The following is a 17,712-nucleotide window of genomic DNA, read 5'->3' as shown; positions in this document are numbered from 1 at the left end:
ACATTTATGTGGACCAATATCCTATTGGAATTGGACACTAGATTTATCAGGTCAAGCAGCATTGAGTCCAAATAGGCAGAGTTAATGTTTTGGGTCAAAGTCCCTTATGTGGTCAAACCCAAATGTTTCCAGCATTGTCTATAGATATTCTTAGGGGCAACACAGTGGTAGAGTTGTTGCCTTACAGCACCAGAGACACAAGTTCAATCCGGACAACAGGTGTCATCTGTACATTATCCCTGTGACTGTGGAACGGTGTTAAAGTTGTACCTAGTATGTAGGATAGTGCTAGTGTACTAGGTGAATGTTAGATGGCACAGGCTTCAGTACGCTGAAGGGCCCGTTTCCACATTGTATCGCTAATGTCTAGTCCAACTATCCTGCATATGAATGTTTTCTAATCAAACTTTCAAACTGCAATTGGTTCATAGTGTGAACATACAGAAGCTTTATGTTTTAAGCTTCACCCAGTCAATAAAAGACGTATGAAAACAGTTGAAAGTTTATTAAGATGTCATTCATTTAGACGCAACAGGGTTGTACAGATGAACATGTAAATGACAGCAAAACAGATTCAAATAAACATTTTTGAACAGCCAAAATAGCTTAATTTTGATGCACACATTAGAATTTATAATTGAAAGCTCATCTAGTGATATTTATCAAGCGTATTTTATCATTACCCACAGTACAAAAATAAAATTCAGATGCCCTGAAGAAAATTTACACATGCGTTTAGTTATGCACACAAAAACACACTTCCATTTCATCCTTCTAATTAACTGTGAAAACCTAGTGGCTGACGATAAAAGGAAAAAAACCTTCTTTTCGGCTTCAGTTTGTTCAATTTCTGCACACATGGATTTGTTAAAACTATACATTTTAAATAAAGGCATTTCGGTAGTTTGAACAAATCCTGGTCAGTTAATTTTGGCCTATAACATACAAGTGCAAAGGTTGCTTAAAAAAATCTTCAAGTATTGTTTGCTTTGTTCATTTGTCAGATAGTAAAACAGTCTAATCGTGTCTCCTAATCCAATTGGCGTTAGAGGCATGCAGGTATAAGTAGTCACATGCTAAAGTGAAGATAGACGCAAAGCTGGAGTAACTCAGTGGATCAGACAGCATCTCTGGAGAAAAGGAATAGGTGACATTTCAGGTAGAGAAGGGTCTAGACTCAAAACTTCACCCATTTCTTTTCTCCAGAGATGTTGACTGAACCGCTAAGATACTTCAGCTTTGTGTCTATCTTCGGTTTACACCAGCATCTGCAGTTTCTTCCTACACACATGTAAAAGTGTCTGGCTACTCCAGTTAAGTAACTTGATACGACCAAGTGTTCAGTGAATCAATTAAAATCTATAAATCAAAGAACTAAATGAGATTCAAGAACCAGATGTTAGTGCCACAATTAATAGAGAATCCATTCTGATAATTATTGAGAAATTTCAAATCCCACTGTGTTTAAGCAAGGAAAGTGTTATCTACAATCATCAAAACAGTATTGCACTATGACATACATAATACCAGTGCAAGGGAGTCAGTGCTAACATTCTCATTCAGGATTTTAGAAGGGGCACAACTATAGCAAATCTAATTCATTGCCGTTTGGCATTTTGTTTCCACACTAAAATAAATGATCTTCTGCAATGATTTCCATTTCATATAGACAGCATGAACCACCTGTCTCTGCTAGGCAAGTAGAATCAAGCTTTCTAAACATAGATCATGATATAGTCACAGCATACAAGCGAAAAAAGTGAATAAACCAAAATGGAATAACCTAAAAGCAACAGTAACTCAACCACAAACATTTCCATTAAGATCAGTTGTTGGCAATTAGGCATTTTCCACCATAATGTTTCAGTTCATCTTAAGGCTGGTTTTCTTTTTCAGAATGGTCATAACTTCACTCAAGTTCTGATCAAGCCGTTGATATTCAGAAGCATTTGGCCGTCCGGTTCTTCTGGGACCACCTCTCCGACACAAGGAAATAATCTAAAATGAAGTGAATACAAAAGGTTTTAGAAAATTACATGGCTATGAGTAAAACAGAGCTTTAACATGACAAAATCTAAGGTTCCAGTAACCAAGGGAATAGCTCAGAAGATATGGTTTTATATCAATAAGATTCTAATGTTCAAATTGTCAAACAACATAATCATGATCTGTTAAGTTGTTGGGTGCTAAAATAAATTTACCTCATTAATAATATTAGAAAATAAATATCCAGCTTTATGGTAACAATCAATACAGAGTTGCTGGAGATGTCGTCAGACCCATCTGTGAGAGAAAGTACCATTCAAGTCAATAAGTTGGGATGGCACAGTGACTCAGCAGTCGAGTTGCTGCCTTCCAGCATCAGAGATCCAGGTTTGATCCAGACTACAGGTGCTGTATGTATGGAGTTTGTATGTGCATCCTGTAACCACGTGGGTTTTCTCCAGGCACTGTTTCCTACCACACTACAAAGATGTACAGATTTGTAGGTTAATTGGCTTTTGTAAAAAACTTAAATGGTCCCTAGTGCATAGGAAGTGCTAGTCTAGTGGATGATCACTGGTTGGCACACTCAGTGGACCAAAAGACCCGTTTCCACACAGTTTCTCTAAAGTCCAACTTTGGGGGGAGGGGGGGGGGTGCACATGGGTGCAAATAATTACGTTGCAGAGGTGCTCATAGGGCCTAATACGACAAATAGATCCTCCAGTACTCTACTCAACTGTACCTTGGTGATTGCCAATCACCCCCCCCCCCCGGACACTCCTCCCACCAGGAAAAAAAATACTATGACTATGCACGTAAATAGATTTATTTATTGCTTATATTTATGTCGCTCTTCTAGGGAGATGCTAAATGCATTTCGTTGTCTCTGCACTGTACACTGCACAATGACAATAAAGTTGAATCTGAATCTGAATCTGAATCATTAGGGCTGGACCAGGATTGCCATGGTGATAACTTGATTAAAAATAGCGGTTAAAGAAACTAAAGGAAATGTAAAAGCTAGGTACATGCCAGGCAGTTTCTAGAGAGTGCCAAGTAGATCAGGCAGAGTAGGAGGGAGCATAACAACATTACAGATGGTTGACCAAGAGCAGATTTGGCCAGTTCCTACAGAGAAATTACCCAAATAGTCTGAAGGTCCCAACTATAAACATCAGGTATCCATGTTCTCCTGACCTGCTGGTTTACTCCAGCACTTGGAGTATTTCTGTAAAGCATCATCTGCGTTTCCGAGTTGACACCTATTGATTTTTATTTGATATCAAATCTAAATATACAAGATGAAGTGCTGCCCCTTAAACTCACATTGGGGCTTGTTGGAACAGAACAGGCAGACAAGTGGGTTAAAGTGGGAGTGAGATTGAAAAAAACCCAGTGACATTCAGGATTGTGTTTGTAGATTGAATAAAGCTGTTTTGCAGACCCAATCTGCCTTCCCCCAACAATGATTGTGAGATAGCTTTCCCTCTGCCCTAGTTGACAGATTCCATGACTGCCTCAAATATGTGCCACACCTGCAATTAGCCTTCGCTCATCCCAAGCAAAGAATAGAGACAATCGGTATTTGGTTTTGCCCATGGCGAGTACCAAATTCAATACTAGATTGGAACAATCACAGCTTGGACTTTTTGGATCTGACAACAGTGGATGAGGCAAAAGAGCTACTTCCATGGTGGCAGAGAAGAATGCCCCAAGAATGGAAGTGGTTGGTAGAGATGGAAGAGGAAGCATCTCTTAGAAATGGTGGAAGGGGAGATTTTTCCGTGCGATGAAATCCTATGATGTGTCAGATAAAGATGGACCATGTAAAGGTGGTGAAAATTGAGGTGGTAAGTTAGGAAATGTGCAAGTTCTATGTGAATTCAGGAAGCAAAAGTCAGCGTATCAGGAAAGTCTGAAGGAGGGGGTGGAGTAGAACTGAATCGGGGTTCCATATATCAAAACAAAAAGCAGAAACTGGGCTCATTCCATAGCCATTCTTTCATCTGAAGCAAATAGATTTGAAAGCGAAGGTGCATAACAACAAGCTTGCCCCTGGGTATTGGAGGAGAGGAACTGGTTCGGCCTGCTCAAGGAACAAGAGGGTTTCAGATCACCCTGGTGTGGGATGGAAGCGACGATGATTTTATATTCATATAAAGGATGAGCCAGTTGGCACAAGGAAAGTAATAGAAGGAATTCATGCAAGAGGAATTCATAGACCAGGCAGAAGAGATAGAATCAAAATAATCCACACAGTTAAGCCTGCTACCTGCACATGTCTCTTAGCCTGGTGACCAGAACTAGATATCATGTATGCACATTAAAATTAACCATTCCAGTGCTCAATTTAAATTCAGACTCAAGTTATATACCGATGCACAAATCTCTTCCTTCTCAGAGCATGTATTCAGTGCACAAGATTTACCTTCAACTAGACTAATCCATTCAGAATGCTAGGCAATATTGTTATAGCATAGAATAAAGGTTGCTTCATCCATGAAAGAACAATCCTTAATTGCTCATTTCCCTTTTGATATCCCCAATTGATCTTAGATCTCCATACTGGCAGGGCATCAGATCACTAGTTTGCCTCCCACTCAACAAAACTGCATCCCCAGTTTCTTTGTCCAGGACTCAAATCTATGCTTATTGGACGACTAACTCGTGAGACGAGTTTCACTATAATTACACAATTAAATCCTTCCTCATCTCACAGGAAACTTGAGGCATTGCAAGGTTATGGCATCAAGGAAACGTCACGTTCCAACATCAAAATGAAACTCTTCTAGAAGTGCCTGCCCAAAGGAGTAGAAGATTATCATCTAAACTGCTTTATAAATTCAAGTGTGGTGTCCAGAAATGAATGCATTTGCAGTTAAATCAGAACTGAAATCATTTTGTAGAAAGCTTAAAAACCCAGTTATTTTCCCACACCATTCATTCAGTTATCAGCCCACGATCCAGAAATGAGATGACAAAATGTTTACACTTGGATAGGATTGAGACTGATGTCCAGGGGAGTGTTTATAGAACAAAAGGGGAACGTACAGCTAAAATGGCATTGGGATAGGAACCAAATGTGGCACGGCGTGGTGGCACAGCAGTAGAGTTGCTATCTTGCAGCACCAGTAACCCAGGTTCAATCCCAACTATGGGTGCGGTCTTTATGGAATTTGTACGTTCTCACCATGACCCGTGTGGGTTTTCGCCAGGTGCTCCAGTTTCCTCCCACTCTCGAAAGTTGTACAGGTTTGTAGATTAATTGGCTTCAGTATAATTGTAAATTGTCACTAATGTGTGTAGGATTATGTTAGTGTGCAGGACCGCTGGTCGGTACAGACTTGGTGGGCCCGTTTCTGCGCTGTATAGCTCTAAACTCAAAGCAGGGAGGCAAGTGGGCGAGAAAATGCATAATAATGCAGAGGGGAATAAGAATCAGTGTCAAGCTTAAAATACAATGTCTATGTGTGCAACATTCATAGGGTGCATGAATTAAACCAAATATGTAAATAGCCATGATGTGTATTATGGAAACACAGGTACTGAAGGACCAAGGCTGAGAATTAAACAACAAGTATTCTCTGCAAGAAGGACAGAGGGTTGTGTGCGCGCATATGGAACAAGCTGCCAAAGAGAGTAGTTGAGGTACTATAACATTTAGAAGACATTCAGGCAGATACATGAACAGGAAAAGTTAAGAGGGATATTGGCCAAATGAGACTAGCTTAGATGGGTCATTTTGGTCAGCATAGACAAGTTATGCAAAAGGGCCCATGCTTGTATGAGTATGACAAAATAAACTAGGAGGGGTAGCATTACTGATTAATAGACAATAGACGCAGGAGTAGGCCATTCGACCCTTCGAGACAGCACCGCCATTCAATGTGATCATGGCTGATCATCCCCAATCAGTACCCCATCCCTGCCTTTTCCCCCCATATCCCTTGACTCCGCTATCTTTAAGAGCCCTATCCAGCTCTCTTGAAAGCATCCAGAGAACCTGCCTCCACCGCCCTCTGAGGCAGAGAATTCCACACTCACAACTCTGTGAGAAAAAGTGTTTCCTCGTCTCCGTTCTAAATGGCTTACCCCTTATTCTTAAAGACAATTGGCACAAAAGTGAGGAAGAATCTTAATTCAGGATGTGGAAAGCGCTATTCCTTAGTTTTACCCGTACAAAAAGAAAACGAATATTTAGAGTTGGTAGATCCTAAAATTGTGATGCTTACAACAAGGATAGTTATAATAATGGGTAACTTTAGCAAAGACAAATTGAGTTAACCAAATTACAGTACAGAGGAGGAATATGTAGAAGATGGTGCCAAAGAGCCAACTAGAGAGTAGACCATTCTAGCCCAAGTATTGTGCAATGAGTACGTATTGTTTAGCAATCTCATTGTACAAGGTCCCTCAGGAAGGAGCAACTGTAATAAGATTTAGATGGGAAAGAATTTTATAGTTCCTGGAACCAAGGTCCTGAATCCAGATAAATGGATTTGCAGGGGAATAAACTTATAATTGGCCAAGATAGAATAGGGAAACATCGTTTATGGGGCTAATCATGAATGATAAAAATCGAGAGCCTGGGTTTATAATAATTAGTCATTCCCATCTGGGACAAAAACTATGGATGTGGTTCCACCAATGTTAACAAACAAAATTGGGGACAGCACTTGATCCAAAGAGAAGACAAATTAATGGGTTAAAAGCATCAAACACCAGGGACAGAGAAAAGATAGAATACAAGGGAACCAAGAACTAATGATAGAAAATAGAGGGAACATCAAAATCTTCCATAAGGATGCAAAATAAAAAGTCAAATGTATGCCCCTTTCTCAAATTAATTGAAATGTACAAGGGGTGCAAATAAATGGCAGAAATTAGTAGCTGGGAAAGTAGAAGAATCCATTAAAAATACAAAGCATGTGGAAAACAACAATGGATTAATTCAAAGTCAGGAACAATTTATAAAGTCATACTAGTCAAATGTACTCATTATATTTTTAAACTATCTAGTAGAGTAGACTGGATCAGATCAGTGGATGTGGTGTATCAGTATTTCTAGAAGGTTTTTGATTATGGTGCAAATAAAGCATCTTGGATTAAGGGCAACGGTCAGACAGAACTGGCTGTCAGTGATAAAGTGGGAATAAACGAGTCTACAGTAATTACAGAGAGTTTTAAAACCCAGACTTGGGGAATAAAGAACAAACAGGTTTGAGGAGAGTTGGAAAAGATTTAATAGCAACCAGAGGGACAATATTTCCACACAGAGGGTGGTGTGTTATTGGAACAAGCTGCCAGAGGAGATGGTTGAACTAGGTACTTGAACAGCATTTAAAAGGCATTTGGACAGGTATATGGATAGGAGAATATGGGTCAATCACAGGCAGATGGGACTAATGTAGATGGGGCAACTTGGTCAGCATGGCAAGTTGGGCTGAAGGGCCTGTTTCCATTCTACATGACTCTGACAAGGATATAGAGTAGCCAATTTAAGGAAAATGTCTTCACATAAAGAGAGAACCTGTGGAATTCTGAGATGCTGGAAATGGGATGCCATCTAGGTTACATCCTAGATACCTTCTCACAATATGGCCAACCAATTCAATTATTATGCAGAAACAAACCCAGGGCTTTCGATAGATTACTGCTCCTTTGGAACATTCTACATATTAAGCCAAGGAAATTAATTGTTGATAAATTTATCAGTTTACCTTATTTTTGTTGTGGTACGTGATGTACACCAATGATACGAGCAATGATCCCAGTATTAGATAAATTATGAAGTGACCATCATCCACAGCAGGTTTTGCAGCTACCTTTTTGTCAGATTGCAAGAACTTTTTAGCAGTAGTGTCAATATTAAGTGCACTTGGTTTGGTAACATTTGCTTTAACTTTGGAAGTGAGACTGCCATCAACAGCTTGTTTTACAATGGCTGTTTGGGAAGGCAGTTCAGATCCAGTTGGCTGGGTAACACTGGCACCATTGTTGACTGCGGTTGGCATGGCTGTGGTTATCTCTTTTCCAGGTTTGTTTGCAGTGGTAGGATGGGGAACAGGTCCACTTGACTTGGAAGTCAGTTCAGATCCAGTTGGCTGGGTAACACTGGCACCATTGTTGACTGTGGTTGGCCTGGCTGTGGCTATCTCTTCTTCAGGTTTGTTTGCAGTGGTGGGATGGGGAACAGGTCCACTTGACTTGGAAGTCAGTTCAGATCCAGTTGGCTGGGTAACATCATTGACTGTGGTCGAGGTCATGTTCTCATCAGGCTTGTATACAATGGTGGATTGGGGAACAGGTCCATTTGACTGGGAAGTAACAGATGTAGTTATCTTCCTTGAAGTAAACTGAAGGTCAGGGGCAGATCCATTTTGTTGGACATTTAAATCAAAAATCTTCTTGGTTGTAGTAGAAAGCTGCTTATTTTCAGTAGAAGACGCATTTCCAGTGGAAGACATAATGGGCAAAGATATGTTTTCGTTTCCAGGAGTGTCATTGTCCGCCACAAGTGTTTTATTTAAAGGAGGAGTTTCCATGCAAGAAGTAACTGCAAAATAGAAACGTTTGTTATTCACATTACACTACTCAAAATTAATACAGGTAATAACCAAATTTAGTTGTTGTATAGTTCTTTTATAGTTGTATAACACTAATTGGTGTTATCAACAGACCCCCAAATAGTAACCCAGATGTAGGGTGTAAGTTGCAGCAGGAGTTAAAACTGGCATGTAACAAAGGTAATGCCACTGTGGTGATGGGGGATTCCAATATGCAGGTAGACTGGGAAAATCAGGTTGGTTCAGGACCCCAAGAAAGAGAGTTTGTAGAATGCCTCCGAGATGGATTCTTAGAGCAGCTTGTAATGGAGCCGACCAGAGAAAAGGCAATTCTGGATTTAGTGTTGTCTAATGAACCAGATTTGATAAGAGAACTCGAGGTAAAGGAACCACTTGGCAGTAGTGATCATAATATGATTAGTTTTAATCTGCAATTTGAGAAGAAGGTTACATCGGAAGTGGCAGTGATGCAGTTGAACAAAGGGGACTATGAAAGCCTGAGAGAGGAGCTGGCCAAGGTAGACTGGAAAGGGATCCTAGCAGGAATGACGGTGGAACGGCAATGGCAGGAATTTCTGGGCATAATTCGGAAGTCGCAGGATCATTTCATTCCAAAAAGGAAGAAAGATTCTAAGGGGAGTAGGAGGCAACCGTGGCTGACAAGAGAAGTTAGGGATAGAATAAAAATTAAAAGAAGATGTATAACGCAGCAAAGAGTCCCGGGAAGCCAGAGGATTGGGAAACTTTCATAAGACAACAGAAGGAAACAAAACGGACAATACAGGTCAAAGATGAAGTACGAGGGGAAGCTGGCCAGGAATATAAAGAAGGACAGTAAAAGCTTCTTTAGATATGTTAATGGAAAAAGAGTAGCAAAGTCAAATGTGGGTCCTTTGAAGGCAGACACGGGCGTAATTATTATGGGTAACAAGGAAATGGCAGAAGAGTTGAACGGGTACTTCGGATCTGTCTTCACTAAGGAAGACACAAACAATCTCCCAGATATACTGGAGGACAGATCTAAGGGGGTAGAGGAACTAAAATAAATTTTCATTAGGCAAGAAATATTATTGGGTAAGCTAATGGGACTGAAGGATGATAAATCCCCTAGGCCGGATGGTCTGCATCCCAGGGTCCTCAGGGAGGTGGCTCTAGAAATAGTGGACACATTGGTGATCATTTTCCAATGTTCAATAGATTCAGGATCAGTTCCTGTGGATTGGAGGATAGCTAATGTTATCCCACTTTTTAAGAAAGGAGAGAGAGAGAGAAAACAGAGAATTACTGACCAGTTAACCCGACTTCAGTGGTGGGAAAGATGCTGGAGTCAATTATTAAAGAGGTAATAATGGGGCATTTGGATAGCAGTAAAAGGATTAGTTCAAGTCAACATGGATTTATGAAAGGGAAATCATGCTTGACTAATCTTCTGGAAATTTTTGTAGATGTGACAAGTAAAATGGATGAATGGGAGACGGTGGTTGTAGAGTATCTAGACCTTCAGAAAGTCTTTGATAAGGTCCCGCATGGAAGACTGGTGACTAAAATTAGAGCACATCATAAGAGGACATTACTTCAGAATTAAGGGACAGAAGTTCAGGGGTACCATGAGGGGGAACTTCTTTACTCAGAGAGTGGTAGCGATGTGGAATGAGCTTCCAGTGGAAGTGGTGGAGGCAGGTTTCTTGGTATCATTTAAAAATAAATTGGATAGGCATATGGATGAGAAGGGAATGGAGGGTTATGGCATGAGTGCAGGCAGGTGGGACTAAGGGAAAATAATTGTTCGGCACGGACTTGTAGGGCCGAGATGGCCTGTTTCCATGCTGCAATTGTTATATGTTATATTTATATGGTATTGAGGGTTGGGTGTTGACATGGATAGAAAATTGGTTGGCAGACCAGAAGCAAAGAGTAGCAACGGGTCCTTTTCAGAATGGCAGGCAGTGGCGAGTGGAGTGCCGCAAGGCTCAGTGTTGGGGCCACAACTGCTTACCATATATATTAATGAGGTGAGAAAAAACGTTTTCACCCAGAGAGTTGTGAATTTGTGGAATTCCCCGCCACAGTGGAGGCCAAATCATTGGTTGGATTTAAGAGGGTTAGATAGAGCTCTAGGGGCTAGTGGAATCAAGGGATATGGGGAGAAGGCAGGCACAGATTATTGATTTGGGATGATCAGCCATGATCACAATGAATGGCGATGCTGGCTCGAATGGCCGAATGGCCTCCTCCTGCACCTATTTTCTATGTTTCTATGTTCAAAAGTCCAACAATCTTATAGTTGAGGGAAGATCAGAAGTAAACCCAAAATTGAAAGATCTTAATATTGGCTACTGATCATTTTCCATGAAACCCCAAACCTCTCACTTTGCAGTAACACAGGCAGATAACAAATATAAAACATCAAATTACATGGGACTAAATTAGCTGATAGTTTTCCCTGGTATTACAGGTTAAATTAAGCAATATTTAGCAGGACAGTGTACCGAGTCAAATGAACAATTTAATTTCTGAACACATAAAACACATCTTTATTTCTCGCCCACTCCCTAGATTTTTCAGCATGTTAGTGAGTGAACAATTTTTAAATGGAATATTTTTACATTTTAGACTACAATTGGTGTCAGAAATACAATCCTAGTATATGTAAATATTTATAGTCTGCAAACTCTACCTAAAGAAAATAATCATAAATCACTTTTGTGTATTTCCATGTAACATTGTAGGACATGTAAACACAATTCCAGTGATTGCACATAATGGACAACATTGGCACCTTGAACAGTAGCAAATTAGAGAATTATAGAAGGTCTTAAGGAATGGTCCTTGGGATGCCAATGTAGTCAGACGATGCAGGCAAGGTACTTAAATACTTTGCATGTGCATTCACCAGGAAGGACGTGGGGGACAGCAAAATCAGTGAAGAATACAAATATGTTATAGCAGGTTGAGATCAAGGAGGCCCTTGAAGAGCATTAAGTTGGACAAGTCCCTAGGACCTGATGGGATCTATCCTAGGTTATGGAGGGAAGCAAGAGATGAGATTACATGGGCCTTGACAAGGAATTTTGCTTTTTTTCTACCCCCTTGCAAGGTCCCAGAGTATTGGAGTTGCCAATGTTGTTAGTTTCTTTCAGGGAAGTAGAGAGAATCCAGAAAACTATAGGCAAATTAGCCCGACATCAGTGTGAGGGAAACTATCAGAGAGAATTGTGATTATAAGATTTACTCCTATTTGGAAGAGAATGGGTTAATTAGGCACAGCTACAGCACAGCTCTGTATCCAGCACAGTTATACATGGCAGGTCATGCCTTACTAACTTGAATGAGGCTTTTTTTGAAGAGGTGACAAAGACTGATGAAGGCAAGGCAGTGGATGTTGCATACATGGATATTAGCAAGGCTTTTGATAAATTCCCTCATGATAGGCTGATCCAGAAGATAGAGATGCACAGGATTCCAAATGACTTGGTCGTACGAATTCATAACTGGCTTATTCATAGAAGCCAACTGTGGTGGAAAGTAGACATTTTGGCTGGAGGTCTGTGACTAGAGTAGCTATGCAGGGATCTGTGCTGGGACCTCAGCTATTTGTATTACACAAATTATCTAGATGTAAACATAGATTAGTTGGTGACCAAGTTTGCTGATGACACCAAAACTGAAGGAGTTGCAGACAGTAAGGAATTGTGATCAGACAGAAGATAGTGGGATATAGATCAACTGCAGAAATTGGTGGTGAAGTGGCAGATAGAGTTTAACCTGAGCAAATGTCAGGTGCTGCACTTTGGGAAGTCAAATACAAGGGGAGAGTATACAGTTAATGGCAAGACCCTTAGCTACATTGTGATCTCAGAAGCCAAGTTCATGGCTCACTGAAGGTGGCAGCAGCGGTAGATAGGGTGGTAAAGGAAGTGTATTGTATACTTACCTTCATTGCTAAGGGTAGACACAAAATGCTGCTGTAACTCAGCAGAATAGGCAGCATCTCTGGAGAAAAGGAATGTGTGACGTGTTGGGTTTAGACCCTTCATTGCTAGGGGCATTGAATACAAGTCAGGAAGTCATGATGCAGCCCTATAGGACTTGGGTTAGGCAGCATTTGGAGTATTTTGTGCAGTTCTGGTCACCCCATTACAGGAAAGATGTGGAGGTTTGAGGTGGTGTACCAGACTGCTGTCTTGATTAGAGGGGTTTACAGCAGCAGGGAGAGGTTGGATAGACTTCCATTATTTTCCCTGTAACAAAGGTCGAGGAGAGACTTAAGGGCCTGTCCCACTTGTGTGTCCTTGCCACGCAAATTACGCGATCTCGTGGTCGCGTTGAGGCGCGCGGGCATCGTATGGCCGCGCGGGGCTGGTCACACTGAGAAGCGTGGAGAGGTATGTAGTTGTGCGCGACATCGCACGCGGCTCCAATAATTTTGTAGCGTACAAAATCTTCGGGCGCCAACGGCCTGTCGCGTAACTTTCGGCCAAAGTGGGACAGGCCCAAAACCCTGGCGCGATGCAACGTCTCACCTCCAACAGCAGCAGAAGCAGGCAAACGATCGCCGAACTTAGCCTGGGGCTCATGGCCGTTGAGGTCCAGATCCGCCCCCACTTCGACTCCCAGAGCGGGGCCAAGAAAATTGAAGATGGACACAAAATGCTGGAGTAACTCAGCGGGACCAGCAGCATCTCTGGAGAGAAGGAATGGATGATGTTTCAGGTCAAGACCCTTCTTTTCAGACTGAAGAAGAGTCTCGACACGAAACGTCATCCATTGCTTCTCTCCAGAGATGTTGCCGGTCCCGCTCAGTTACTCCTGCTTTGTGTCCATCTGCAAATGACGTCACGTGCTCCAGACGGCTGTGCGTACGCATAAAATCATGCGCGACCTTCTCGGCTCAACGCGACCACGAGGTCACGTAATTTGCATGCCAAGGACACGCAAGTGGGACAGGCCCTTTAAGTGTTTGTAAAATATGAAGGGCATCGATAGGGCAGATAGTCAGAACGTTTTTCTCAAGGTGGAAATGTCCAGCCCTGGAGGACTTTGCTACAAGATAAGAGGCGGGGATGTTTAATGAAGATATGCAAAGCAATTTGTTTTTTAAATTAAATTAAAAAAAAAATATATGCACTGTAGAGAGGGATTACCCGGGATTGTGGAGGCAAATTATGATAGTGGGGTTTAAGCAGCTTTTAGATGGGCACATGGGAGTGAGTGAATGGAGGATTATGGATCATGTGTAAGCAGATGAGATCAGTTAAACTTGGCATCATGTTGGGCACAGACTTTGTGGGCTGAAGGGCCTGTTCCTGTGCTGTAATGTTCCATGTTCTATGAACAATGTTAATAGTAACAACTGTGTTAATCTACAATCATCGGTTCAGTTGGTTTCTAAGCCACTAGCACCACAGGACCGCAAAAACCTTTCACAACCATGGAAAGCCCAAACTAAATATAGGCAAACCATTGGAATTACACAAGCCTCCGAAAATCTGCATTTGGATTGGTTGGAAATTAATAGTTTGCCTTGTAGGTCATCAGGCAATGCTGTCTGCATTCCTTTAAACTCGCCCAGTTCATTAAACAATCAGGTTCTTGTTCTGATAGTTCCAATCCTGCCGCTAACCATGTTATACATCTGCTCCATTCCTTCCCACCTTCTGCAGGGAACATTTGCTCCACAATTCCTTGCTCTGCTCATCCCTCCCTTTCTAATCTAACCCCCACAACTGCATGAAGTGCAACCCTACCCATTCCCCCCCTCATCCAAGGAACCGAACAACACCTCCAGGCAAGGGAAAGATTGACATGTACCTCTTCCAACATTGTCTACTGTATTTGAGGCTCCACTGGCAAAATACTGGTTGCAAGTCATTTCAATTCTCCTTCCCACACTGACCACTCCATTTTCTGTCTTCTCCACTGCCAGAGTGAGGCTCGGTGCAATGTAGAGGAACATAACTTCATATTCCACTCGTGGGTTTATAATCCAACTTGTATGAACACTAAAATATTCTAATTTGAATCAATTTTCACCTGTTGTGTTTCTTCCTCCCCTTTGGTCTACCCATTTAACCTACTTCCCATCATATCCCCATTCACCTCACCCCTAGTTCCATCCACTCATTTTACCTGCCTGCCCCTCCAGAATTTGGATCTGCTTCCACCTTTTCTCTGCTAATGGATCCTTTCAGAGATTTCAGCACTGGCAGCCATTAGACTTCTTGCTTTTCACCTTCTAGCAAACGGCTCCACCTCACGTGGCACTACCTTTTTGTCTAATTCCACTTACCTCCTAACCCTATCCTGCTCCTCTCCCGCTTGCCTGCCATCCTTCACCCCTCCTCAGTCCATCAATCACTCATTGAACCCGTCTCACCATTCTCTTTATACCAGCCACCTTCCCTCTCCACTCAGTCCTGATGCAGGGCTTCAACCTCAAATATAGACACCACAGATGTTGCTGCCATAAGACTGATTATTGCTCAAGGAATGTATTGTTTTCCTGCAGTACATCCACAACATTAAATTATAAATGTTGATGCACTAATCAGAGCAACAGTCAATAGATTAGAAAATCTGACACATGATATCCCAGAGATAAAAAGGAGATTTGTTTTCCATTCCAGCACCATTTTGAATTACATTAGGACTCAAAAGCAAAAACACTCATGGCTATTATCAGTATGTAGACAAACTGCTGCTGCTTTAAAACATGGTCTTTATACAACAACTTGAGAACTAATAATCAAAACCCAAACATAAAGTGAAAGTTACTCTTTGCACAAGAGGTCATTTACAAGTACATTTGAACAGTGTGCCATAAAAACCAGTTGACTGAGCAATAGTACATAAAGCTACAAATATTAGCATGTTCCTGGCAAGTCTTAACATACTATGACAGAAATGAACAATTAACTAGAAATTTGTTTGCAGGGTCCAGTTGCTTTCTGATACAGCTTCTATTGTAAAAGATCTGCTGTACAGTTCATAGAGTCATAGTCATACAGTGTGGAAACAAGCAACTTCAGCCTAACATGCCCCATCTACATGCCCCATACCACCTGCCTACTTTTGGCATATATCCCTCAAAATCTACCCTGTCCAGTTGTTAGCTTTTGGAGATACAACATGGAAACAGGCCCTTCAGCCCACCAATATCACGCCTATCCACACTAGTTCAGTTTTCATACTCTCTCATCCACTCCCTGCAAACTAGGGGCAATTTACAGAGGCCAATTAACCTATTAAACACACATGTCTTTATGCCATCTCACACCTCCCCATGTGTGCTTGCTGACCTGCTTTTCCCGTTTTATCTCCAGAATTTCTTTAAAATATATTGCTATAAATCATCCTATCCTGGCATTTCTGGAAATCAATCTCCGAGCCAGTGTAACTTGGAAATTCAGCAACGTTTCGGAAAGGGACCTAAAACAAAAGTGGGCGGGGTTTAGTACAGCAGAGAGGGATCGGTTAGAACTAATGTGCCCCGCAATAATAATAATTTTTTTTAAAAATCCCCCGATACTTCCAGACATATATTTAGTTTGCGTCTCATTATAGTTTGCGTCTCATTACATCTTAAGCCAACACCCCGGCCTTAAACACATGCTCAACCCAAATGTAGTGAAAGAGGAACTGTAAACGAGAGTTACAAGGCACAAAAACGAAGTCTTATCACACTTCACACGGTCAAAGTTAGACGTGCAAGGTTTACTTTTGAATCTAAAGCATAAACTCCTGTCCTGCCAGAGAGCAAAAGCTCGATTTGACCATTCTTTAACGCAAGAGCCCGACCCTTACAGAAGGAGAATTCCAAGAAGGTCTACATCTAATTGGTCCCAAAACTTTGACCACACTGAAATAGTAAAAGAACAACTCCTCCAAATCTGGACTAACTCTTAGAGAGTTGGCATAAGGTGGAGATTCCATGCACCAGGAATTTACTTTGACATTCTCTAACCGGAACTGTTTAGTATCTGAGTTTGCAATACATTGATGCGTACACCTGCGACCGCTGTAATAACCTACTGCCAAAGGCGGAAGTCCCAACTATAGCTCTAACAGGCATCAACTCAACTTTTACATTGTAACTTTAACAAAAGCTTACCACCGAAGAAGATAAGGCAAAGTCCGAAGCCAATGTTCGCCATGGTGCTTTACTGCGTGGAGTTAGTTGTGGATTAGATACAAACCGAAACTTCCAGCTTCCAAATTAAATTCCAGACCAACCCCGCCTCGCCTCTGCATCCGCTCTCAAAGCTATTTACACATTCGGCTCTGATCCCTTTGATTGGTTCAAGGCAGTCAGATAGATAATTGTATGTTAAGTCTTGTAAGTTTATTGGCTATATCTGTCTCAGTTTTCAATAAACTATTGACTGCAATTTATTATTAAACGACTAGTTGATCATTGATTGTTAAACTAACAAATAAAGATTGGTGTGCAGAAGAAACATTAAAAAAAAATAAAGAATGCAATGGGTTACTTAAATTAATCGTTCACGTTGACACAATTGCAGATTTAAAACGGACATGTCAATAATTTTAAAATGAGGCACAAATTCAAAATATGATTTACTCATTCTTAATCATCCGGATTACATCACACCCATGACTAATCTGCACAATGATTGTGGGGGTTACTTGTGCACAAAGTTGCAAGTTGAATTGGTTAATGACAAGCAAGACCAATCAGCCCACGTGTACCTTGGGTGAAAAAAAAGAATGATTATGTTTCTGCTGCAGAAATCATACCCTGGCTGGTGGACTGGACTTTGACTGAGGCAGGGAGTTATAAACTACATGCAACAACAGCTTTTCATTTTACTTCAGTGCACCTGACAATAAACTAAACTGAACAAAACTATTGAGAATCTAGATTTAAATGCTGACATTTGTTATCGTCCAACACAAAGACATTACAAACGTTAGTTAAATATTCCTAGATGTATGGAACTTTGCTGCAACTTTAGATGTGACATGGGATCAGTATAATAATAAGATTAAACGAGAACTTACCAGTTTGAAGTTTGATCTTTGTTTTATGAGGAGTTACGATGAGGGATTACGTGAAGACCCCGCCAGCACGCATGCGCGACATTCTTCAAAGCAGCGGTGTGGAATCACAGAAAACACAGTAATTGAAATAAACATAGTA

General features: G+C 41.2%; 1 protein-coding gene across 2 annotated transcripts; it reads right to left on the bottom strand.

The window, feature by feature from the left end:
- Nucleotides 1–745: 745 nt before the first annotated feature.
- Nucleotides 746–16,842, bottom strand: LOC116981128 (flocculation protein FLO11-like). 2 transcript variants are annotated; one of them, XM_033033907.1, is made up of 4 exons: nt 16,663–16,842; nt 8,229–8,542; nt 7,707–8,108; nt 746–1,998 (listed from the first exon to the last, which is right to left on the bottom strand). In XM_033033907.1, the coding sequence occupies exons 1-4, from the start codon at nt 16,703–16,705 to the stop codon at nt 1,864–1,866; spliced, it is 894 nt and encodes a 297-aa protein (XP_032889798.1). In that variant the 5' UTR covers nt 16,706–16,842; the 3' UTR covers nt 746–1,863. The 2 variants fall into 2 exon arrangements, with proteins under 2 accessions (XP_032889798.1, XP_032889797.1); XM_033033906.1 differs by having other exon boundaries at nt 7,707–8,542.
- Nucleotides 16,843–17,712: the final 870 nt, after the last annotated feature.

The sequence above is a fragment of the Amblyraja radiata genome, chromosome 15 (assembly GCF_010909765.2).
Source record: "Amblyraja radiata isolate CabotCenter1 chromosome 15, sAmbRad1.1.pri, whole genome shotgun sequence".
NCBI lineage: Eukaryota > Metazoa > Chordata > Chondrichthyes > Rajiformes > Rajidae > Amblyraja > Amblyraja radiata.
Note: the sequence above shows the minus strand (reverse complement) of the source record. Positions and strands in the feature narration are given on the sequence as shown.